Source organism: Crocodylus siamensis, chromosome 2 (genome assembly GCF_052110815.1).
Source record: "Crocodylus siamensis isolate JL-2025a chromosome 2, ASM5211081v1, whole genome shotgun sequence".
Lineage (NCBI taxonomy): Eukaryota > Metazoa > Chordata > Crocodylia > Crocodylidae > Crocodylus > Crocodylus siamensis.
This window is the reverse complement of record NC_143396.1, coordinates 130,022,749-130,048,226: the sequence shown is the minus strand read 5'-3', so window position 1 is coordinate 130,048,226 and position 25,478 is coordinate 130,022,749. Positions and strand designations below refer to the sequence as shown.

The 25,478-nt window shown below is 48.5% G+C and overlaps 1 protein-coding gene across 2 annotated transcripts in view; it reads right to left on the bottom strand.

The window, feature by feature from the left end:
• TECRL (trans-2,3-enoyl-CoA reductase like) overlaps positions 1 to 25,478 on the bottom strand; it is a 181,512-nt gene that overhangs the window by 112,446 nt on the left and 43,588 nt on the right. For both annotated transcript variants that reach the window (XM_090034751.1, XM_090034750.1), the window contains exon 2: positions 23,715 to 23,766. In XM_090034751.1, the coding sequence (XP_089890877.1) occupies positions 23,715 to 23,766 (52 nt within the window). The remainder of the gene's footprint in view (positions 1 to 23,714; positions 23,767 to 25,478) is intronic.

Here is a 25,478-nt window from a genome sequence, read left to right as displayed (position 1 = left end):
GTAAATAGTGTTCTGTTATTTTTGTATTGATTTTTACTGTTTTACATTGATATTGTATGACTTAGGCCTATTCCTGTAAGTTAACCAAAGTAATGCTAAGCCTCCATTTTGTCTCCCCTGCCCAGGCATACGCTATTGTAACTGTGTTGCAACTGTGACTCATACCTCCCCATCCCATGTACATTGGCTCCTGGATGAATAAGAGTGAATGAGAGTGCTTGAGACATAATTGTAGCAGGCCTAAAAATAGCCCCTGCTGAATAACCGGGCCATCAATTTAACGACCAGACCACCGCCTTGCATTGACTTTCCTTGAAACCACAGACCTACTCCCAGAACCAGAGACAAAACCCAACATTTGAAAGATAAAGACCCTCCAAAAAACAGCAACATGGAAACAAAGAAAAGAATAGAAACCAGCAACTTTACCATTGTTTCCCCCACTGGACAATCAGGACACCTGGAATGCATGACTTCATTTGAACAGGACTGGCCCTTGCCTGGGCATGTCCTTCCCATTGGAGTCAAAGGTAGCCCACCCCTTTAAAAGGGGTGGTAGAGTGTGACCTCCTTGGGATGCCCTCCCCATCTGGACCAGTACTGCGCCACACCACCTATCCACCCAGATATCCTGCTGGTGACCCCCTCTGGACAACACCTTGCTGGAGGAGACCCCAAATGGCCATTGAGGATCAACTCACAGCCCTGGTAGGTAGCTTTCACCCACCTTCTTCCCCCAAGCAAGGGAGCTGAGCTCTGTCTCTGCCCACTTTGACCTGAAATCCCTCCATTCAGACTACCCTCTCCTGCTGTCATCGTGTGAGTGCGTGGGAGAGTTTGTGTGTCCGTACATGTGGGAACCATTAACTTTCTGGGGCTGTATAGCATGTCGCCTGTTTAATAAAACTGTTATTTTGGAACCCTGAGTTGGGTTTTGTTTTACTGACCTCCCGGCCCTGCTCCAATCTCTGCTCTCCACCCCAGTGACATTCATTCATTCTGTCTGTCTGTGTCATCTCAGCTCCCCCGCTGCTGCCTCCAAAACCTCCATCTCTCTGACCTCTGTCCCAGTTTAAAACCCGGCTGTGCTCTCCTCCAAACCCTGGCTTTCATCGCCCCTCACCTCTGCTTCATTGCCCCTCCCCTCTGCTTCACTCCCTCTCCTACTCCCTCCTTCTGCCCCTTTGATCTCACTGCCTCCTGGCCCCATCTTCCCTACTGTCTCCTCCACCTTTGTTTCTGTCTCCTCTCCCAGCCATCTGCCTGGCTGTCCTGACTTTCTGGCTACCTCCATTTCTACCTCCAGCTCCCAGCTGTCTTTCCTAGCTTGCCTCCTCTGCCTCCATCTTTACCTCCACCTCCCAGTTCCCTCTGCCTCCCGGCTGCCTCCCAGCTCTTGGCTTCCACCTCCCCTTACCTCCTGCTCCACTGCTTCTTGCTGCTGCCTGACTGTCTCCCCTGCCTCCACCACCTGCTCTGCTGTCTCCAGCCCCAGCTTTTTCCCTAGCATCCACCCCAGCGCCAAGTAACCCTGAGTAACCCTTGGGCACAGTGACCCCAAGTAACCCCAAGCACCAAGTTACCCCAAGCACCCCCTAGTGTTAATGCACAGCCATGGAAGTCCATTTTTCCATGTTTGTGTATGTGCATGTGTGTGTGAACCCATAGCATTGTATATGGAGTTTGTGTGTGTGTGTATAATTTTGTGTCAAGCCCTCCTGCTTAACAGAATGACACTGAGATCCTGAGCATTGATCTGACATGTGTCAAGTCAGCATAACCACTCCTGCCCTGGCTGATGAAGCCATATACCAGGCACCTGGACCCCTGCCAGGCGCACTTTAATCAGTTCCTGTGCTGGACCTGCAGCCTCATCCGATGCACCTTCAGCCACCTCAAAGGCCACTGGCTCTCCCTCACTGCCCACCTCAAAGAGAACAATTTCCACCAGGTCATAGTCACAGCCTGTGTGCTGCAAAATATCTGTGAGACTCTGGGAAAGTTATTCTGAGAGGCCTGGACAGAGGAGGAACACTGTGGAGAGGCAACCCTGTGGATGGAGCAGGCGCTTCAGCTGCAGCAGTGGATCCCCCACAGCAGGGCCCCAATTGAGGCACACAGTCACCAGTGAGGACTAGGGCACTGAATATGGGAGGCTCTGGCAGACCACCTCATGGAGTACCCCTCCCTCTAGCCCACCTGTCCCACTGCCCACAGGCTCCCTATGCCTTGCCCACCCCCAGCACCACTATTATGCCAGGCACATATTCAAACAAAAAAATCTTTATTCCCCTCACAACACAACCCCCCATCCCTCCTCCTCCCCTTTCAAAACACAGAGCCCCCTTGCCCCTCCCTCCCCAGCAAACAGAGACCCTCCACTACCCTCCCCACCCATCAACAATAAAAACCCCTCTTCCCTGTTTGAAATTTATGTACAAGAGTCTTTGTGGTTGTGTCCTAGAGTGGGGGGCCATGGAGTGTGGGGGTAGGCAGTGAGTACCCCAGCCTTGGGCTGTTCCCCAACAGGTCTGGGGGCCACAGCAACCCTGTGGGGACTTGCCCAGGGATGATGGTGCCCAGGGTGCCTTTTCTTTGGGGTGGACAACTCCCCCTTTGACTGCCAAAGTTCAGGGCCAGCATCCCATGTGGAGCTACAGCAAGTGGCAGGCCTTTGCCCGGGCAGGTGGTGGTGGACCCAGGGTGGGAGCTGGGCCAGAGTCATCTGCAGGTGGGGACTGCTGGAGGACCTCCTCCCCAGGCCCAAGTTGTGGCCTGCTGTGGGGTGGTAGGCAAGTGCCAGGGCCCCTGTGGGGCTAGGGCTGGAAGCCAGGCAGTGGGTGGCATGCACATGACCACCAGGCCCAGGACAGTGCCCAGAGTCTGGTGGTCATCATCCGTGTCCTCCACTGACCAGGCCTACATGATATTCTGATCTCACATGTTTGTCAGTATCTCCCTCTCCAGAGTCAGGAGCTCAGCCCAGTACTCCCACTCTGCCTGGTCCTGCACGTCCTCCTGAGTAGTCTCCCAAGTGATATCCTCCACCCACCACCTCTCTTAGCAGGCCAGGTACTCCTCCTTCCAGGCCTGGGCCCTCTCATTCCACTCCTTAGCCACCACCACTAGCCACTGGAGCACTGCTAGCACAGCCAATGCTTGCAGAGGGCTGCAGCACTAGGTGGCAGTGACCCTGAGCCCACATCCTTGCTGAGACCTGTGGCCTATCCCCCACACCCAGATGCTGCCCCTGCAGAGGCAAAAGACAGAAGCCTTTTGTGAGACTGTGTAACATTTCAGATATAAGATGCTCTGCACCAGGGACTGTGTGCTTCCCAGCCTCAGATTGGGGGTTGGCCGTGCATAGATGCCCAGGGACCATGGTAAGTTGAGCTGGACAGGCCTGGGCCCAGATGACCACTGGCCAAGCCCCACATCCTTGTTCACTCCCCTGATCACTCCCTGCTCACACAGTGGGCCAGTGGCTCACTGGATGCTAATACAGAAAGCCTGCCTCTCCTACCCTTTCCTAGGGTGGGTCAGGCCAGGCTGTTGGCAGAAACTGCTCCCCACCCTTTTCCTCCTGTAGGCCAACTACTCTGTTGCACTGCCACCCAGCCCATGGCACCTGATCTCAGAGTGCATGGGGCTCCCAGACAACAGGGATGAGGAGCTGGCTTTTTCCCTACCCTTCCTGCTGGGAGCCTCTCAGGGGAGGCACTCTGGGGCCAGCCTCCCCTGCCACACCACTGCTGTGCCCTGAGCATGCCCATGCTGCATGTGCCCTAGGCAGTGTATGATAAGATGTTTGTTCAGGCTGAGGGGTGCTGAAGCCACTATACCTTGCTGATGATGATCCTCCTGGTGCCCCAGGCACATCTGCACTCCTGGTTTGCGACCTTGAGCTACAACAGCACAGGAAGAAAGCCCAGGCTGCCCCACAACTTCCACCACTGCCTGGAGAGCTAACTGTGGCAGTACTACACAACCATGCCCTCCTACCCCCCTGCTACTGAGAAAGACATATCCACTGGCATTGATGCCTTCCTCAGGGTGTGGTCACCTAGCTGCAGGGGCACGGACTGCTCAATAAAGTTTTGAACAGTGTCCCATCTCTCTGCATGCTGTGGGGAGTTAACCTGGGGTCAGGGGAGTGTGGGTGAGCTGGGTGGGGAGGAGTGGCAGGGGCAAGGGTTGGGGACAGTGGCAGGGGTGGAGACTGGGGCTGGGAGGGCCTTCCCCCATTGCAGGGATTACCACATATCCAGGGCTGGTGAAGCTGGTGACTCAGTGAGGGGCTCCCTGTTGGCAATGGTATCTGGCTGTGCCCAGTGTCTGTGGCCTGCTGCACCCAGACAGCCCCACCCCAGGCAGGAGCTAGTGCTACTGATGACCAATGTTGACAGGATCTGGAGCTATGCAGCTGCTGAGGCAGCCACTGGCCAGGGCTCCCTGAGCTCTTAGTGGATAAACCAGCCGAGAAGCTAGGCATGGTGGGGTGCTGAGATCCCAAGGGTACCTCCTCTGGTGATGTGTCACCAGAGGGGTCATGGTGGAATGTACACTCAGCAGGCTGCCCCGGCTGGTAAAAACGTCAGGGTCATGGCCTGGGCCTTGGAGTGCAAAAATCTGGGTCAGCTGCCACATGAAAGGCATGGTCTTATGGGCACAACCAAAGTGATGATTGTGGTTGGTCATGGCCATCCACTGTGCCTACCAGGCCTTGAATTTTATGCAGCATTTCCATGCCAACCAGAAGTGCCTCCGCTCCCACATCCCACCCAACAGGGCCTCATAAATGTGGGCATTCAAGTGCCCATTCCAATCAAACTCTCTGGACCTCTGCATCACCCAGAGCCATAGGTAGAGGAAGAAAAAAATGTGTGGGGGGGGCACTGAGCATGCGTGTACACACGCCCCCCATTAAAAAGTCTGCAGGGGGAGGGGAAAAGGCCACAGGGGAGGAGCAGCATTGCCTGGCACCATGCTGCACTGCGGCAGCCTCAGCTGCCTCCCAGTCCCAGCTGCACCGCCCCAGCTGCACCAGCCCCAACCACCCCTGGCCCTGGCAGCCACTGGCCCTGGCTGCCTCCTGGCCCCAGCTGCATCAGCCCCAGCCGCGGTAGCACTGGCCCCAGTTGCACTGGCCCTGGATGCCTCCCTACCCCAGCCTTGGCTGCACACTGCCCAGGTGGGCCCAGAGCCAGGGGAAGGAGTGGGGCCAGCCTCAGCTGCACAGCTGGGCAAAAGGGCTCCTTGTCTCTGTGCCTCCCTACTCCTTCCGCTTCAAAAGCAATGGGCACCACCATGTGGGTTCTGCCACCGGGTGGGCCAGGCAGCAAGCCACATGACATCATGCTGCTCCACTTTCAAAGGAGCAGTGGCAAGATGCGGAGTCAAGGAGCAGAGCGCAGCTCATATGTGGAGCCCACCCTTGCCCAGTGCAAAGATTGGGGGTCCACATGCTCACCACCCCCACTTGGTTTCTCGGCACCACACATCTGGAAGAGCTGCTGGGCTCCAATTGTCCCATGACCTGGCCCAGCTGGGGCCCAATTTACTGTGAATGGGGCCTTGGCCAGGCAACATCATGGAGCAAACAGAGCCCAGTGGCATGTCCAGGGGTGTGGAACTCCTCCTCCCCACTTTATCTCCCCTCAATGCATGCAACAATTGGAGCCATCTGGCCACACCCCTGAATGCGCCACTGGGCTCTGACTACCCTATGACCTGGCCCAGCTGGGGCTCCATGAACAGTGAATGGGGCCCTGACTGGGTTGGGTCATGACAATCCCCACAGTGCAGCATGGAGCAGTGCAGGGGCAAGGATGAATGATTTGCCTTCTCCCTACCCCACTGTCTCCTGTACTGTGCGGGTCTTGATCTGCCCCCACTCCCCACCCCCCACAAGCCCAGGGTGATTAAAAAAGAAAATGAAAAGAAACTTACCTGCCTGCATGTGGCTTGGCCAGCTGTGAGTGGACAGGGTATCTAAATGTGGCCCCCCTCCAACCTCCCACTGCAGCAGTCCACAGCCAGGCTACCCTACGGGTATGCCCGCTGCTGCCCTCTGTTTGGGGGTGCTGAGCCCCATTAAACCCCACCTTCTGCTGCCTATGCCCAGAGCAGCAACAGGTCACCAATCTCCTCCAGGCTCCAGTTGGGGCCTCAGATGCATGGCATGGGCATGCGCACATGGGTATGGCTGGGCCTTAATGGGGAGGATGAAGATGACATGCTGCTGAGTCCTGTGCTGACTCTCTGGGCCCCACTGTGGATGCCCCTGGCCTCTGGGCCCCAGGGCAAGAGACTGGGAGTCATGCAGTTGAGGCTATGCCTTGCAGGACCTGCAGTTGTAGGACAGACTGCTGGGAGTGTGCAGCCAGGAGGTGGCTCTGAGGGCTGGCAAGCCTGACCACAGGCTCAGGAAACTGAAAGCTGCAGCTAGCAGCCACAATCTTCCCAGCCACCAGCTGCACTCTCACCTGCCAGAAGTTGGAAGATGAGTAGCCAGCAGCCACAGTCTCTCTAGGCAGCAGTCACAGTCTCAGCTGCTGCACTGTGGTGCTGGGAGACAGGTACATCTGCATTGTGGCCTGCCCAGTGTGGCATATAGAACATGCAGTTCCCTCAGGCTCCTGTGAAATGTGCCCTTGAGCACAAAGCGGCTGGAGGCTTTTATAGCCTGCAGCAAGGGGCTGCCACAGATGCAGCAAGGAGAGGCTTCCATTCGGGCACTCTGGGACTGGGCTCAGGCCAGCCCCCTAGGTGCAGGACAGATCCAGCAGCAAACTTAGTGTTGCATTGCATCTATACATATGCTACTGTTCATTAACTAATGGCACTAAAATTTGTTACCTGCATTTGAATCTTTTTTTCTATTGACCCTTTCTTTGGAAATATGACAAGAATGAGTTCTCTCCATTTCTAACAAGGAATAATAATAAGACAGACTATGGAACTGGGAAAGAAAAATGTTCTAAAATTTAAACTCCTTTTTTAGGAAAGTATTGAGATAAATGTATTGGGATTTGGCGGGGGAGGGGGTGTTTTATACAAGACTTGCCACCTTTATTTGATGACTTTCATTTACCAAAGAAGTGAGAATATGACTTATTTTAAATTGCTTAGGCATATCAATCATCTACATGATGTGCCACATTCTCCACTTTCCTGAGTAGCCCACTTGCTGTCTTAGCTTTCCAATTGCAAAATAAGAAGGGTGATACTAGATAGCGGTGAGCTAAATATGGCCTATAGGGAGATCTGACCTACCAAGGGACTTTTCCTAGCCCATGGTGGGTCCCTCAGTCCCACCTTGCCCTGGTGTGGAGGATAACCTGGCCCATGGCACATGCAGCTGGTCCCACCACTCCTGGGTGTGCAGTGGGGCTAGGTTGGTGCATAGCCCAGACTCACTTCCCAACAGCCCTCCAGCCAGTGCTCCTTCTGGTTGGTGCTGCCAGTCTTTGCTGCTGTTGCCGATGAAACTCCAGCCCATCTGCCCTGCGTGCACAGCCAGGGGTTCCAGATAGAGCTGGAAGGCAGGTCACCCCTGCAGACTGGCTGACACACATGTGGGCAGGGTCCTCAACCAGGCAGATGGGATGGGGCTGCAGGCAGGCTGGGAGTGGCATCTGGGAGTGAGATGGATGGGCAGGGATGGGGATGGGACAGGAATCAAAATGCCATCCTACTCCTGAATGCCACTCCCTGCCTGCCCATGATCCCATCCCATCTGCCTGGATAAGCACAACCTGCCCCCATGGACCCCAAGCCAGTATCCAAGGAGACCCCAAGATCACTGGGCAGTGACAGCATGGGGCCAGGGTCCTGGCCAGAGCTACAATCTGTTCTACACATGCCCCTGGCCACAGAACTAGCACCCATCCCAGGGACTTGCAGGGAGGAGATTGCAGCTCTTCCCTGGGCCTCAGTCCCATGCTATCACTGCCCAGTGATCCCAATCCCAGCCCTGGCCCTGGTTGCCTGTCCCACTCCTGGATGCCATTCCCTGCCTGCCTGTTTTTGGTGAGCTGTCTTGGGCAGGGGGGAAACCTGATGCTGACCCTGCCAGCAGCAGCTCATCAAGACTCCCTAAGTGGTCCTCTGGCTCAAAATAATTGCCCACCCCTATCCTAGATAATAACATTGCTATTATCTGTCCTGTCAGTTTCGATTGCACATTGTTTGAGGCAGGAACCATTTGTCGCTTTGCGTTTTTCCCAAGCCTACCACAAACATGAACTAAAAGGAGCTTAACTTGGGCTTGTTATCACAACAATAATAATAATGGGGAAATTCAAGCATGCCTTACAATATCCTCCATTAATGGAGCAATTTCATTACACATAGTATAATTTTTTGAAGAAATTTTAGTTAAAAAAGCCTCATTTATGCTGTACAGAAATTCACCCTAATGAATTGAATATTAATATCTGATATTTCAGTATCACAGGGATAGGCCATTATTTGGGCCTGCAGGCCACATACAGAATTTTAGGGAGTGTTGAGGGCTCAGTCAGTACCTCCCCACCTGCCCTGTGCAACAGTTCACCAAATGTTCCTATGTGGGATAGGGCTGCAGGTGAGCAAGGAGCTAGCATGGGCATGGGCAGCAGTTTCAGCAAAAGCAGCTCAGTCACACCAGCACCACCGCCAGGCCACCCCTCTACCCCAAGGAGGTGCTTAGGCAGATGCCCCAATCCCCAGCAGGAACCTGCCAGCTGGATCTACAGCTGATACTGGCACCCACCTGGCATTGCTTCCAGTATGTGGGGCAGGAGCTGCTGTAAGCTGCCAGGTTGTGCTTTAGATGCAGGATAGTTTGGGTGGGGGGAAGAGGGAGAGAAACAGACAAGCAAATAGAGACAAAGGCAGAGACAGGGAGACATAGAGAGGTGAACCTGCCCACCCCCTACCCACCCCTTGCCCATGATAAGTGGTTGTGGCCAGTGTTAGGCAGACACTGGGAAAAGCAGGGCCTGGCAGCCAGCATGCTCACCACTGCTGAGGCCCTTCTGGCTGCAGCCACTTGGAGCCTGTGCCAAAGCTTCCCTGTGGCTCTTCCCTGCCACTGCCACTATCACCACCTCTGAGCTGCCCCAAGCCTGAGGGGTGGCAGCAACAGCAACAGACGAGAGCCACAGGGCATCCCCATTACAGCCAAAAGGGCCCCAGCAGCAGGGAGCATACCTACTGCCAGGTCCCACACTTTTTCCCAGCACCATCTGCCAACACTCATTGGGATGGGGAGGCACAGGACCATCTGTCTCTGTCTCTGTCTCTCCCTGCACCTTTCTCCCAACCCAAACCATCCTGCACCTACAGCATGTTTCCACAGCTTACACAAGCTCCCACCCCATGCATTGGGTGCACACTAGCATCAGCTGTGGACACAGCAAGCAGGTTCCCATTGAGAACTGGGGCATCTGCCCACGTCTGCAAATGCTGCTGCTGCATCAGCTGTTGCCCCAGGCAGCATCCCCAAACCACAGAGGAAACCTGTCAGCAGCATCCATAGATGGTAGCAGTGCACACCACCCAGTGCTGCTTCTGGCACGTAGGATGGGAGCTGGTATAAGCTGCAGATAGGGCTGGGATGTGCCTGCCCATCTGACATGATGCAGCAGCTGGAGTCACCCACTTCCATGGGTTGGATTCCATGACTTTGTAGGAACCTACTCCCTGGCCAGATAAAATCAGTTGTCAGGCTGGATCTGCCCTGCAGACCATATTTTGCCCACTCCTGTAGTGTACTGCAATCCCTGGTAGCAGTAAAGGGAAATAACAGCAACTAGAAAAAAGGCATCAAAACATTTCCTGTCTATCAAAATCTTTCCATTTACAAATACAGCATGAAAAAAACAATGCATCTATGTGAACTTGGTCATAGGTCTGATCGACATTAGGGCTAGAAGGGACCTTGTGATAACTTTGGGTCTAATCCCCTGCCTAAGGAGCAGGAAGTCAGCTGGGGTCATATCACCCCAGCAAGATAAGCATCCAAATATTTCTTAATGATATCCAGAGTAGATGCTTGCAACACTTCTGTGGGGAATCTATTCCAGACTCTGGAGACTTGGACGGTAAAGATATTTTTCCTTATGTCCAATCTAAAATGGTGTTCCAGCAGTTTGTGACCAGTAGACCTTGTCTTCCCTTGGGGTGCTGTGGTGAACAGATGTCCTCCCAGTTCCTGATGAACCCCCCCTTATATATTTATAGGCTGCCAGCAAGTCATCCCTGAGCCTTTGCTTTTCCAGGCTGAATAGCCCCATGCCTCTCAGTTTTACCTCATAAAGCCTCTTCTCTTGACCTCTAATCATGCATGTGGATCTCCTCTGGACTCTCTCAAGTTTCTCCATACCCCTTCTAAATAGTGGAGCCCAGAACTGGATGCAGTACTCCAGCTGTGGCCTTACCAAGGCCGCGTAAAGCGGGAGGATGACTTCCTGGGTCTTGCTTGAGATGAGTAGATGCAAGCCAGAGTTTTATTTGCTTTGCCAGCTGGGGCAACATATTGGTGGCTCATGTTTATCTTGTGGTCAATCATGACCCCCAAAGTCTCTTTCGGTCATGGTGCTAGTGAGTGTAGCACTGCTGAGCCTATAAGTATGATGTCAGTCTCTTTATTCATGTTTCTGTTAATTGTTCATCTGGTGAGTACACTTCATTGCTGATTTCCACTTATATGTTTCTGCAAGCACTTGGAGGATGTTTTATTTAAAAAATAGGTGGAAGGGATTGCCAAGTCAATCTCATCCATGAACCACACTTGGCAAGGACTGCAAACAACCTATTCAGCAAGATGCTGGATGTCTCAGAGAAGCCTCATTAATACCTTGTTCACCCATATTTTAATACCTTGAATCCATGGCTCTGGGTTAGAGGAAGCTTTTCAGGACAAATACAGGGACTAGGGAGTGGTTGATCTATCCTTTCACCACTGCCTGTCTGTTCAGTGATATAATCCAATCCAAGGCCATTGGCCACAAAATAGGATTAGAGACTTTCAGAAACTGCATTCTTTCTTAATATATATATAAAACTGTTCCCCCTCCCCCTGTGCGGAGGGGAGGAGAAACTGCTCTGTGAGGATTTGTGTCCTAGATAGAGCTTATTTGGGTCTCTTCAGCTTTTATGACAGGTTAAGGCCCTCTGGCTGATTGACAGGTCCAGGCTACGGCCAGAGCCAAAAATAGCATAACTCAGCCTCTCTGAGTCCCTACAAGGTGTATGCATAGTGCAGATCTGTTTTCCCAGGCATCCAAACTGACAGATTTCATAAACTTTCTTCAGCCATAGAACGTAATATACAGTTGGAGAAATCAAGAGAGCTGCAGGTTCTTAAGTAAGACTGTGTTATCAGGCTTTCCTGCTTATACAGAACTAGCAAGCAAGGCACTGCTTAGCAACTTCTGGCCTTCTCAATTCTAGTCTTAAAAATGAAACCACCTAGCATTCCTCATTGGCCCCCTGAGCCGTGCAGTTTAATGTGAGGCCCATCCTCTAAAAGGGAATTCTTGATGTATTAAATTCAATCTTGCAAATGTTGGTGGTTTTGGTAAAGTCCCAAATCTTAATGTCTTGTAATTATATGAGCATTTCATCTTAGAGGAAAAGAGACAGAATAAGCTCCTATGTGTTAAGGCTAAAAGAAGCCTGACTCTCTCAGGGGTCAAAATAAGAAGGCAAATTAAGATACCAAATTTGGTTTTTAAACCACTTTAATGAACTGTGGGGCATCTGACTCATGATATTGGAACACAAATACTACAACTGCTCAAAGGGGAAGTTTTTCTGAGTTGTCCACAGGCCCAGGTGATTTGCACACCTGCCCTTTTGAAAAACTGCCCCAGGCCTATCTGTGAACAGCGAGCAACTGTTTTTAATGGACTGCTCCTCTTCCAACTGGTCAGCACTCTTTGCCTTCTAACTGAACTGGGTGCAGCTGGGAGGCTGAGCTGGCAGCCAGCCACTGATCATCTTGAGAAAGAAAGAGGGAGGGGAAAGATAGAGACCCACAAAGCTGCCGGAAAAGGGCTGTGTAATCTATTACCTCTGAGCATGCATGTGTTTGCCTTCTGTTTGCTGCACTAGCACAAAGGATAAGATACCAGCATCACTTTGCCTAACAGGTCTTTTTTGAGAGAACACAGAACTCAACAGGAATCTTTTCACTTACTTCAGTGAGCTTTAGAACTGACTCTAAAGGAGGATTTAAGATCTGTGTATAAAAAGCTGCACAGAGAAAAATCCATACGCAGCATGCACTGACAGGGTTTATTGTTTCCACAGAGTCCAGGAACTATGCTACTTTTTCTTGAAGCTGCCTACTGACACCTTATCTATTGAGTGCCTACATACAAAGACATCTCATTTTAAAGGGTGCTGGTGTAACATTTTATACACTGCCTATAACATTTTTTACATTATCTTATAACATCTTATACTGCCTATAATATCTGCCTATACACATGCTTGTGGGTGGGGGGAGGAGGGCCATTTTGATTAGAGAGGTTCCCGGCATGAGTGGAGGCTGGGGGGGCATGGCAAGCTCCCGCAGGCGGTGGCACCACTGTTGGTGGTGGGAGCATGGTGGCAGTAAGAGGGGAGCTCCTGAAGGCAGTGGGGCGGGGAGGGGGGTGAGTGCCAGCTAGAGGTTCGTGACCACCTGCAGATGCCATTGGCAGCATCGGTGGTAGCCAGTAGCAATTGTGGACCACCTGCAGATGCCACCAGTGGTGTCGGTACAGGAGGTGCACCACCATGCTCAGGGGGTGCACAAGCACCTGCATGTACCCCCTATGCATCGCCAATGGTTCCTAGACAGCCACTCTAATTTAAATGGCTCACTGTCACAAGTATTAAGCCCCCGCATGCAAAAATAGCCATGGGACATTTTTTCTAAAGTTCATTCAATGAGGTTTAGATAAAGTGCCACCACATTTAAAAACATATGGGGGCTTAATACACATGACAGGGAGACAAAGCTGGGCCATTCTAATTAGAATGTGAATGAGCACATGTATAAACAGCCCTTTAGTCCAAATGGTAGAGGTCCATTTGATCACTTGCTTTTCACACTGCTGAATTAACTGCCTCCTAATTTACCAGACACATAATGTAATAATTTTTTACCTCTTTTGCTGTATTGTAAGCAACCTGGCACCAGGGCATTGGCTATGAGTAATGTGTTAAACCAGTTCCACATGTCTATGAGTCTGGAAGTCACCTCATTGCTTCTCATCCTTTTGGTTAAGATCAAGTATGCTCAGAAGCCAGCAATATACATTGTTCAAATCCTTATCGCTATATTTCTAGTCCTTGGTGCATCCCCAAAGACACTCCAATTAAGTTAAAAGAATTCTTAACTACAGCTGGTTATACCTCATCTGGAATATTGTGTCCAGTTCTGGACATCACATTTTAAGAAAGATGCACAGAAACTGGAGAGGATCCAAAGGCAAGTAACAAAGCTGATAAAGGGGTTGGAATGCAAGTGGTTCAAGAAAAGGTGAGAGAACTAGGTATGCTTCCTCTGGATGAAATGGATATTAAGTGGGGCATAATAACAGTTTTGAAATATTTGAAAGGCTGCCATAAAGAAAGAGAACAAATGTTCTCCCTTGATACACAGATGGTAGCACATGAGACACTAGGTTTAACCTGCAGCCAAGAAGATTCAAATCAAATCTCAGAGAACAATTCCTAACTGTAAAAACAAGACAGAGGAATCAACTGCCCAGGGAAGTTGTAGAATCTTCTTCATTGGAGCTTTGCAAAACTGCATTGTGCATCTGTGCAGGAAGTTGGACAAGAAGAAGGTTTCAGTCTGGATATAAGGAAAAAAAAATGTTTCATGGTTTGTGTGAGCAGACCCTAAGATAGACTTCTAGTGGGGGTGATACAGGCACCTATCCTCGCGATCTAGGGACAGACATTCAAAAAGCCTGATCCTGAATTGATTCAACCTTTGCAGGTTAGTCTAACCTGGCTAGACTAAACCAGTTTCCAACCATACAGACAGTCCCTCTGGACTGAGGAAATTCAGGCACATGCCTGCAGTGGCTCAGGCTACAAGCTGGGGAGTGCTAGAACAGCCTTCCCTTCACTTCCACAGATCTGAGCTGAGGGGGGCATGGCCAGGCCCAGCAGGACTTTCTTATTAGGGAGGTCTGCCTACCAGGTCCCAGGCTTTTCCCTGCTGGCTGCTCAAGAGTCAGGAGTATTGTCAGCCCGCAGACCCAGGTTATCGCTCTGAGGAAAGGGTGTGTATGCAGTGCATGCATCTGTTGGTGATACAGATTTTTTTACTCTCCCTCCCTGCTTCCCTATACTGTCTACAGCAAACTAACAGGCAAGCAAGCTGGGAGAAAGGGGGGACTGATCACACCGTTTATCACCCCTATCTCGGTGTTTATTGCCACATTAAGAAAATGGAGAAACATTATAAGCTACCTGTTGATTCAGCACAGACGCAGCATGTGGTCTGGTGGCTAATACACAAACACCTCAGCAAGGCAGAGGGAGGGGTGGAATTTCTGCTTAGCATGGAGTGTTGTTGTGGGCGGGGCGGGGGGGAGCAAACAGCTCTTCTCAAACAGTGTTTCCAAGGAAAGACATTTAACTATCTGTTGATTAGCTCCAAAAAGCCTGTCTGCTTTGATTGTCTCCCATAGCACAGACTGTAGCCAGCATGTGGTCTGTTAGCAAATGTGGAGGTGTCTGTTTAAGGCAGAGGGGATGGGGGAATAATCCATGCTTAGCAGGGAAAAGCCAGACAGATGCAGAAGGGAGGGGCCAGCCCTGCTGTGGGCAGAGGGGCGCACCGAGCCCAGAGCATGCTGGGATGTTAGGGGTGTCTGACTTATCTTAGAAGATAAGCCAGCAAGGGGTCTGGGAGAGACATTGTATAAACTGGTTTGAGACAAATCAGTTAAGCCTGATACTAAATTCAACCAGGTTTATCTCAAATCAGTTTCAGCCATTATCAAACTGGTTTATGTGATCACTTAAACCAGTTTATATGTAATGTCTGTCCCTAGCTGAAAATGAGATTGAATGCACACCTTGCTGGCATTATTTGACCACAGCAGTCTTTCCTGCACAGAGCAGGGGGGCTAGATGTGATGATCTCGCAAGGTCCCTTCCAGCCCTAAACTGAGAAGCTGTGCATCCTTAGGGCCCTTTCAGTTTTTCAGGTGCTACATAGATACTCTGTTTATTTACATATTGAAGACTGGAAATTTGATCCATGAGTAATTATGTTTTCCACTTTCCTGTCCTCATGGCCTTTTCCTAAATTCAAGAAACATTACAAAATTAACTATAAAACTAATCATGAAATTGAAGAGATAATGAGGTCAGAAGAAAACTGAAGTCATTAAGCAAGTAGTAGGAGTTGAATTGGGCCTAATGTGTGACAGTTGTATATGAGTGAAGACTTGAAAGATGCAAGTATTGAACTTCTAATAAATTCTGCAAATCAATCCATGGAGTTAGAGGTGTAGTCAGCAAAATGAGTGCCTGGGGCAGAGGATGGGAAGAGAAGGAAGAGGTAGAGAGCCAAGTGGGAATGGTTTTGTATCCTAATGTATTCCTCATTAACTTAGAGAATCACAGAGGCAAGAGAGCCTGGATCTCAACCACAGTAAATTGGAACTTTTCCTCTGAAGTCAATAAAATAAATACCTACTGAGTGAGTTACATTTTTGTCAAGCCAAACAATGAACTTTTGGTGGAGGAATAACTAAAAAAGGACTTCAAGAACAATTGCCATATGCTACTTTTTACTTACTATCAGTATAAACTCTTAAGGAGATAGAGTCTACCTGAGTGAAAAAAACTCCAAAGTTGTAACAGCTATATATCACTTGCCTGGCCTCTTGACAGCCATTAATACTGTTTCATTTATTTTTAATGAAAAACTAATTTTTCTTTCTTTTTTTTTTTGACAGTTCATAATTCAGGCACTGCTCCTTTCTTCCTCAAAACAGGCAACAAAACAGATACCTGCTGAGAAAGCATGTGGCTTTTCATACACCTGCACAGAAATCACTCTCCATCACCAGTCAGCATGGCAGGATACCAGCTAGGGAAAGATCTTAAAGGCAAGGATGATCAAAGGTAAATGCATGGAGACAGGAAGGCTTTGTGAGAATGTGTGTGTGAGTGTTTATGTAATAGATTATGGAGAATACATGAGTTTAGAAGACAAAGATTGAAGGTAATAAATGGCTGAGATGGCATAAAATATCAGCTGCCTAAGGCTAACCAAAATTTATTATAGTTTCATAGTTTCTAGGGTCGGAAGGGACCTGAGCAGATCATCTAGTCCGACCCCCTGCCATGGCAGGAAAGAATACTGGGGTCAAACAACCACAGCAAGATGTTCATCTAACCTCCTCTTAAACACCCCTAGGGTAGAAGCCTGCACCACTTCTCTTGGAAGCCGGTTCCAGACCCTAGCTGCCCTGACTGTGAAGTAGCGTCTCCTGATATCTAACCTAAATCTACCCTCTGCCAGCTTGTGATCATTATTCCTGGTCACTCCTGGCAGTGCTTGGGGAAACAGTGACTCCCCCAATGCCTGCTGATCCCCCCTGACTAGTTTATAACAGGCCACAAGATCCCCCCTCAGCCTTCTCTTTTGGAGGCTGAACAGGTTCAGGTCCCATAGCCTGTCCTCATAGGGCCTGCCCTGCTGTCCCCTGATCATATGAGTGGCCCTCCTCTGGACCCTCTCCATGCTGTCCATATCCCTTTTGAAGTGTGGCGCCCAGAACTGGATGCAATACTCCAGCTGTGGCCTGACCAGTGCCGCATAGAGGGGGAGGATCACCTCCTTGGACCTACTCGAGATGCATCTGTGGATGCATGACAAGATGTGGTTGGCTTTCCTTACTGCCTCTCCACACTGCCGGCCCATGTTCATCTTGGAGTCAATGATGACCCCCAGATCCCTTTCTGCCTCCGTGCTGACAAGAGGGGAGTTCCCTAACCTGTAGGTATGGTGCCGGTTGTTCCTCCTAAGGTGCATCACCTTGCACTTGTCTGTGTTGAAACCCATCCTATTCTCGTCCGCCCACCCTTGTAACCTGTCTAGGTTTGATTGTAGCCTGCTGCATCCTTCCAATGTGCCCACGTCCCCCCACATGTTAGTGTCATCAGCAAATTTGAACAGGGTGCTTTTTACCCCCTCTTCCAAATCGCTGATGAAGATGTTGAACAGTGCGGGTCTGAGGACTGAGCCCTGCGGAACCCCACTGCCCACGTCCTTCCAGTTTGAGAAGGACCCATCCACTACCACCCTCTGGGTGCAGCCCACCAGCCAGTTGGCGACCCATTTGACTGTGTGCGTGTCTACACCACAGCCCCCCAGTTTCTTAATGAGAACAGGGTGAGAGACAGTGTCGAAAGCCTTCCTGAAGTCCAGGAAGATTATATCCACTGCTACCCCTGCATCTAACAATCTGGTGATCTGATCGTAAAAGGCCACCAGGTTGGTCTGAGAGGACCTGCCACTGATGAACACATGTTGATTGCCCCTAAGCATGTAGTCCCCTGCTGGCCCCTCCTGGATGTGTGCCAGCATAATTTTCTCGAACAGCTTGCCTAGAATCGAGGTAAGTCTAACCGGCCTATAGTTTCCCGGGTCCTCCTTCCTGCCTTTTTTGAAGATGGGGACCACGTTGGCCCTCTTCCAGTCCTCCAGTACCTCACCAGGGCACCACGAGTGCTCATAAAGTTGTGCCAAGGGACTTGCAATGACCTCGGCCAGTTCCTTTAGAACTCTAGGGTGGAGATCATCTGGGCCGGCTGACTTGAATACGTCCAACCCCTCCAGAAGCTCCCTAACTAAATCCTTGCTAACCCATGGCCCAGGTGTGCCTCCCCTGGGGCCCGAGGGGGGCCCAGCAGGGAGGTGGCTGTTCTGGTCCCTACTTAGGAAGATGGAGGCAAAGAAATCGTTAAACATGTTAGCTTTGCTGTCTGGTGTGACGACCAAGTTTCCCATGGCATCCTGCAAGGGCCCCACATTACCCGGGACCTTCTTTTTACCCCCTACATATTTAAAAAAGGACTTCTTATTGTCCTTAATCTGGGAAGCTGGCCCCAGTTCCATCTCTGCCTTGGCCTTCCTAACTACCCTCCTACATCCCCGAGCAACTACAGAATAGTCCTGCCTGGTGATGACCCCTTCTTTTCATTGGGTATAAGCCGCCTTTTTAGCAAGGAGACATTCCCAGATGCTTTTGGTGAGCCGTGGAGGCTTGTGTGCTCTCCTGCTCCCTTTGATCCTCATTGGGATTACCTTCCTTTGGGCTTGGAGGATCGTCTCCTTAAGGAGCGACCACTCTCCTTGGACACCTGGCTCCCCTCCCCTCCGGGACCTCAGAGCTTCCCCAACTATCCTCCTTAGCTCGTTGAAGTCTGCCGTCCTAAAATCTAGGGCCTCTGCCTTACTGCATGCCTTTGCCACCTTGCGCTGGATGGTGAATTCCAGCAGGTGATGATCGCTGTTGCCCAGGTGGTCGAGCACCCGCAGCCCCCTCACCAGGTCATCACCTGTGGCCAGCACTAGGTTCAACAAGGCGTCCCCCCGGTGGGGCTGTACACCTCCTGGGTTAGATGGAGGTCCTGCACTCTGCCCAAGAACCTCCGTGAGTGTTCAGACCTGGCTGACTGCTCTTCCCAGCAGATGTCCGGGAAATTCAGGTCCTGCATGACTACCACATCCTTAGCCTTCATTACCTCTGTGAGCTGACCCAAGAATTCCTGGTCAAGCTCTTCTCCCTGGTTGGGAGGTCTGTAGTAGACTCCCACCATTAAGTCCCTTTCCCCTCGACTGCCTTATATCTCAGCATTTGGAAACAAACCCCACCTCACTGGAAAAATAGCAACCCTGCCCATTTCCTTTCCAACCCCTACCTAAGAAAATATTCTGTGATTTTTCCTACTTGTTCTTTATACTAATGCGCCCACACTCACAATGATAAAAAGGGAAGTGTCATAGCTATAAAAGCAGGACACAATTTGGAAATGACATAAAATAAGACCAAAAAATCCCTGACCCCTCAAACCTGAGGGAAAAACTACTTTAGAATGAATGAGAATTCAAATTAAAAGGGCAGAAAGCCCAAGTTTCCACTGAAATATATCAGTATTAAAGACTAAGCAAAAAGAACAGAAATAATACTGAAGGCCACATTCTTCTTGAAGTGTGGTACCCAGAACTGGACATAGTACTCTAGCTGTGGCCTCACCAATGCTGAATAGAGAGGGAGGAACACCTCTCTGGATCTACTGGTCACACATTGGCTGATATACACCAGTCTTCGATTTGCCCTTCTGGCAACCTCATTGCAATGTTGGTTCTTGTTTATCTTTTGGTAGATCGTGGCCCACAGGTCTTGTTCAGAAGCTGTGTCAGCCAGTGGATCACCACCCATCGTGTAGTTATGGTGAAGGTTCTTCCCGCCCAGATGAAGAGCCCTGCACTTCTCTCTGTTAAACCTCATCTGATTCCCGTCTGCCCATAAAACCAGGCTGTCAAGGTCATCCTGGATCCTTACCCTATCCTCTGATGTATCTGCTTTTCCCTACAGCTTGGTATCATCTGCAAACTTCATCATTGAGATTTCCACCCCCTCATCCAAGTCATTCATAAATATATTAAAGAGCATGGGTTCAAGCACCAGTCACTGGGGGACACCACTGGAGATGGCCTTCCAAAATGAGGTCATCCCATTGATTATAACTCTTTGGGATTGGTCTCTAAGCCAGTTACCCACCCATCTCACTACAGGCTGATCCAGACCAGTACCCTGGAGTCTGGTTGAGAGAATCATGTTGGAAACAGAATCAAAGGGTTTACTGATGTCTAAGTAAATTACATTAACCTTGTGTCCCTCATCCAGGTGGTTAGTTACCTTGTCATAGAAGGACACCAAGTTTGTCAGGCACTATCTACCATTGACAAAGCTGTGCTGGTTGCTTATTAATACCCCATCAGTTCTCAGCTTGTAATTGATGGCATCCTTAACAATGTTTTCAAAAGGTTTACCCAGAACTGAAGTCAGACTGGCTGGTCTGTGTTTGCTTCTTCCTTTTCTTAAAAATCGGAACCACATTGGCCCTCTTCCAGTCAGCTAGGACCACTCTCAAATTCCACGACTCTTCAAACAACTTTGCCAGTGGTGCTGCTATAATTTTAGACAGTTCTTTCAGAACTTTTGTATGCACATCATCTGGCACAGCAGACTTGAAAACATCCAGGTGTTGTAGGAGATCCCTTACCTGTTCAGGACTGGTTTCATGTAGTCAGTAGTCTGTATTACTTGGGCGTCTTGTTGGTTGAACAGTCACCATTTGATTAAGCTTTAAGTTAAGCTTTAAATTACTTTATATACAGTTCTGGCAAAGTCACTGGGCTGATTTAAAAAGAAAGATGATCTTAAAATGTAAGCTGCAATTAGGCTGGTTGTGTAAACTTATGCCACTCTGATGAGCAATGATATAATATCCAGTTACAGTTGAAAAATTGTGAAGTCCCGAACAGATACTTTATATATTATTTATTTAGCTCGGGTTGAAGTTGATTTAAGAGATTCCACACCTGAAGAAAAGACCTGAAAATATTCAGAATCCAAAGTAGCCCTAAGATTCACAAAATCATGCAATCCAAAGGAACCATTACATCACATGGTCTGACCTGTTTAACACGAGATATGGTGTTTCACCACTACCCCTCCGCTGAACCCAATTCTTGTGTCTAAATAAAATCATAATTCTTAGAAAGGCACTTGACTATAACATTAAGAAATGTCAAAACTTTTGCTGCCCTTGATAGTTTATTCCAAAGGTAGATGGCTTTTCTAATGGAAAACCCTCATCATTAAAAATGTATGTAAGGTAGATTTTCCTCTCCTAGAATGCCTTTATCTAATCCAAGTGTGGTTAAAAAAATAATAAATAGATTGCTGCAGCACAAAACATTCACTTTAAAAGAATGCCCCCCAGTTTTGACTCATCAGCTCAACTGAAAAAACGAGGATCCATGTTGCATTTCTCTGCAGTCACACAATCAAGAGAATCAGTTGACAAATATTTTGCAACTTTTACAGCACCATGGTAGATACATAAACAAAGCTTAGGATATGAACTAGGAACAGATGACCATGTGGTATAGGATTGAAAGGAAACCATTCCTTCATTACATACAATCCTCTGGTAGATGAGGTATGAGGTGTATATATATATAGATATATATCATGCAATCCATTCAAAAATATATCAAGCAAGTACTTTACCATACCAAAGCAACTGCATTTGTTAGTCTTGTACATTTAGGATACACTTTCTTTGAGGCAGACACTCTGGCTCAGATCCACAGAAGGTTTGGCTGTTAGCAGTGAAATTCACAATCACAACGTAATTTCCTTTAACCTAGAAATTTACCTAGAAATGTAGGCACTCTCTCCTTAATGGAGACAGCCAGGTGCCTACAAGTAGTCTATTCACAGCAACTGGCATATAGAGGTGGGAACCAAAAGAGAGGGGATGCCTTATCACAGGCTACAATGCCAAATAGAAGGGTTTTTCTGAAATCCCATCTCTCCCCCAGATTTTGGCCATTTTCTAAGTAGATTTACAGGTCAAAAGCAGTTCTCACTTTGGCACCTCAGATATCTAAGTAAAGCCAACCAGACATAAAGGTAGAGTTGTTCAAGCAAGCAAAGGTAGCAGCAATTTTGAGCATGTGCAGTAACAGAATTTTAGGCAGGTAACAAAGTTACCTAAAGAAAATGTAGGCACCTGTAGTGTCTAATGTACCTAAGTGGTAGGAGGTTTTTGGGCTTCTCTCTTGGATTCAGGTTCCTAAAAGCTTTATTTGATCTTAGGGTATCAATAGAAATAACCTTTTTGCCATAATAAGCATTTTTATAGTGGCACAAAGGCCAAGCAAGCAGACCTCTATGTCTCTTACTGCACCACAAATGCTCTAAATCTGTGGCCATGACATAGATGGCAAAAAGATAGGCTGTTTTATAGATTCATAGATTTATATATTGTTAGGGGCTGGAAGAGACCTTGTAGATCATTGGGCACTAGGCAGAAAAAGACAACCGGGGTCAAGTGACCCCAGTGAAGTGACTGTCCAGTCTCTTGTTGAAGTTTTTTGGGGTAGGCGATTGTACCACCACTGGATGGAGTTTATTACACAGTCTGGATACCCTGACTGTGAAGGAGTTTTTCCTGGTATTGAGCCTGAAGCAGCCTTCCAGGAGTTTGTATCCATTGCTCTGGTTTTCCTCAGGGGTGCCCTGGTGAACAGCTGTTCACCGAGTTCTTGATGTACCCCCTGATGTAGTAGTAAGCTCCTCCCATGTCCCCTATCAGCCTTCTTTTCTGTAGACTGAAGAGGCCCAAGTCCCTCAGCCTCTCCTCATATGACTTGCCTTGCAAGTCTCTGATCATATGGGTGGCTCTCCTCTGGACCCTCTCAAGTTTTTCCACATCCTTGTGGCACCCAGAACTGGATGCAGTACTCTGGCTGCGGTCTCACCAGTGTGGAGTACAGGGGAAGTATCACTTTTTAGTTTTGCATGAAATGCAATGGTTAATGCATGCCAGCATGTTGTTTTCCCTGCTGACCACAGCATCGCACTGCCAGCTCATGTTCATGTGATGATCAATCACTACCCCTATCATTTGCACCTTTTTGACCATGGTGCAAGTCAAATTGTCGCCACCGAGCCTGTAGGTATGTTGGGGATTGTTTGCCCCTAGATGATGCACCTTGGACTTCTGAGTGTTGAACTACATCTGGTCCAGCCCGCTCAGCTCTCCAGTTTGTCCAGGTCAGCCTGTATTTGCAACCTACATCCTGGCATGACCACGCACCCCCATAACTTGATGCCATCCACCAACTTGGCCAGTGAACTTTTCGCCCTCACATCCAAACCGTTGATCATTGATTTTATTGAGTCAGTTGTGTTTGTTTTAGGCATGAGAGTACAGGCAGTCCAGAAGAGGTGCTCCCCCCTGAACAGGTGCTCCCAGAGTTTGAGGGTCCCAATTCTGCATGCACAAGGAAATCCTGCCTTAGATTGGGCCCCTCATGCCCTGGAAGCACCTGCCCAGCTTTCCCCTCTCACAGAGATGCACCCTGGAGAGTCCCTGGGAAAACATCTCGGTAAGAAGAGAACCCTGGATTTCTCCATTTACAGAGACATACCCCAGAGATTCCCTGAGGTGTGTTTCTGCAAGTGGGGACAAGATCTATGGGTGACATGTAGTTCACCCAATAAAGGTGATCAGCTGTGTTGGGACACATCTTGGCGTAGGTAACCTGCTTCGTTTGGCTACATCTATTTGTACCTTTACCCTAGCTGCTAATGCAGCACAGAACACAAGTTTTTAGTTAGTTATATCCTATACTGGTTACTATAATGTTAACAATAGAAATGAGAAGTTCTCCTCACTTTTTAGGGGGAGTTTGAGTTATCACATATCATCCCCAAAGAACCCACAATAGCTACATTTCCAGAGTGCCATTCTTGTTCCCCAATATGCTCTAACTGAATGCTGGAGCTGTTAGTGACTCTAAGATTTTGTGTGAAACTTCATAAAAAATGAATCAGACACATTTTCCCAAGTAGAAAGGCCTCTAGCCATGCCTCAAGCCTGTGCTACAGTGTACTTACATGTTTTGTGAAATTTATGTTTTACATCAAGAAGGGTAGATGATGGAGGAACCTGGAAAAGAAAACAAAATGGAAACAAATTAAGTTTTGTTCTTCTCTGTTCTTCTATTCTGGGGGTGGGGGAGGAAGTACCACTCATTCCATGAAGAGCCATTTTGGTTTGTTTGAATCTTCTACAGATTCAATCAGTGCTAATCAGTGGCTTTCCCTCTGACTTAACTGCTCTTTAACACTGCTTATTTATCCACAGATAAATAAGCCAATAATTCCATATCTGGAATTGTCCCACTTCAACCATTAGTGAGCATGAATTGGTAGGATTTGTTTTGGTGTAAGTTCTGGGTCTTGTGAAAGAAATATTTCTGGTGAGACAGTTGTTGTCCCAAAGATTACACCAATGGGGCTACTCAAGGGGTAATACTTTACCCAATGTAAGTAATGGTATCATCATCTCACTTTCAAAGACAGGAACAGATATGGAATAGGGCATTTACTTCTGAACTTGGGTCTGATGCCAAAGCATTGAAAATTAATAGTTTCATAACATCAGTCGGAACCAAAAAGTTTGATAGTCTCCCCAAGACAACCACTAGTAAAATGATCTTAAGTTTAGCTATGAAGTCTAACTTCTGTGGGTATAGCAACAGGATGAAAATAAATAATTTCAGTTTTCAAAATTTAAATTCTAGGGTGGCTGTAGTAATGCAGAAGAAAGTGGCTTTTTCACGTGTTGACTTCTCCTGATGTCTATTCGTTGCTAGTGAAAGGTAGGTCAAGGGGTTGAAATATTAGACTGTAATTTAAAAGACTGGGATCCATTCTCTGCTCATTATTTAATAATGTTTTTAAGTAAGATACATAAACATAAAATACTTAAAACATACATAAATACTTAAAGCAAGGGCTGGAAGCCAGGTCTACCTTCTCCTAAGTGGGTGTTCTGAGCAGTAGGTTACAAACCACAAAGTTATGAGTATCAATATTCTAAAGACTGAGAGGAGCACAGATAAAACACAGAAGAAGGGTGGGTGCAGATACTACCTTAAAATAGACCTTGTTCCTTTCAGATTTTGAAAGGATAGTACAGAAAGGGCCAATTGATGGAAATGAAACAGCAGCTCATAGAAAGAATGATATAACAATAACAGTTAAATATTGGTGTGGGAGAAAAGAAAAAACCTTACCAATTTGACATACAATACAAATATACAGTACAAATATACAATAGAAGTGTCATAAGATGTGTTCAAAGCATGGGGAATAAGCAGGAGGAACATGTCCTTCTGCTAGCTAGAAAAAACCCAGACCTAGTGGGGCTCATGGAAACCTGGTGGGATTCTACCCATGACTAGGCAGTGGATATTGAGAGATACAGGCTGTGCAGGCAAGACAGAGCAGGGAAAAGGGCAGGGGTTATAGCGCTATACGTCAAAGAGCAATACGTCAATGATCAGGATGGGGTCAGAGGAGGGGCAAAGTGAGGTGCTCTGGGTAAGAATGCAAGGCGGGCATGGGGAAAGGGACTTGATAGTGGATGTCTACTACAGACTGCCTCACTAGGGGGATGAGCTGGACCTGGAATTCTCAGGTCAGCTCACGGAGGCAGTAAAATCAAGGGATGTGGTTGTCATGGGTGACCCAAACTACCCAGAAATCTGCTGGGAGGAGCAGTCGGCCAGGTCTGACCACTCACATAAGCTCCTAGTGGGGATACAGGACCTCCACCTAACCCAGGCGGTGCATAGTCCCACCAGGGGAAATGCC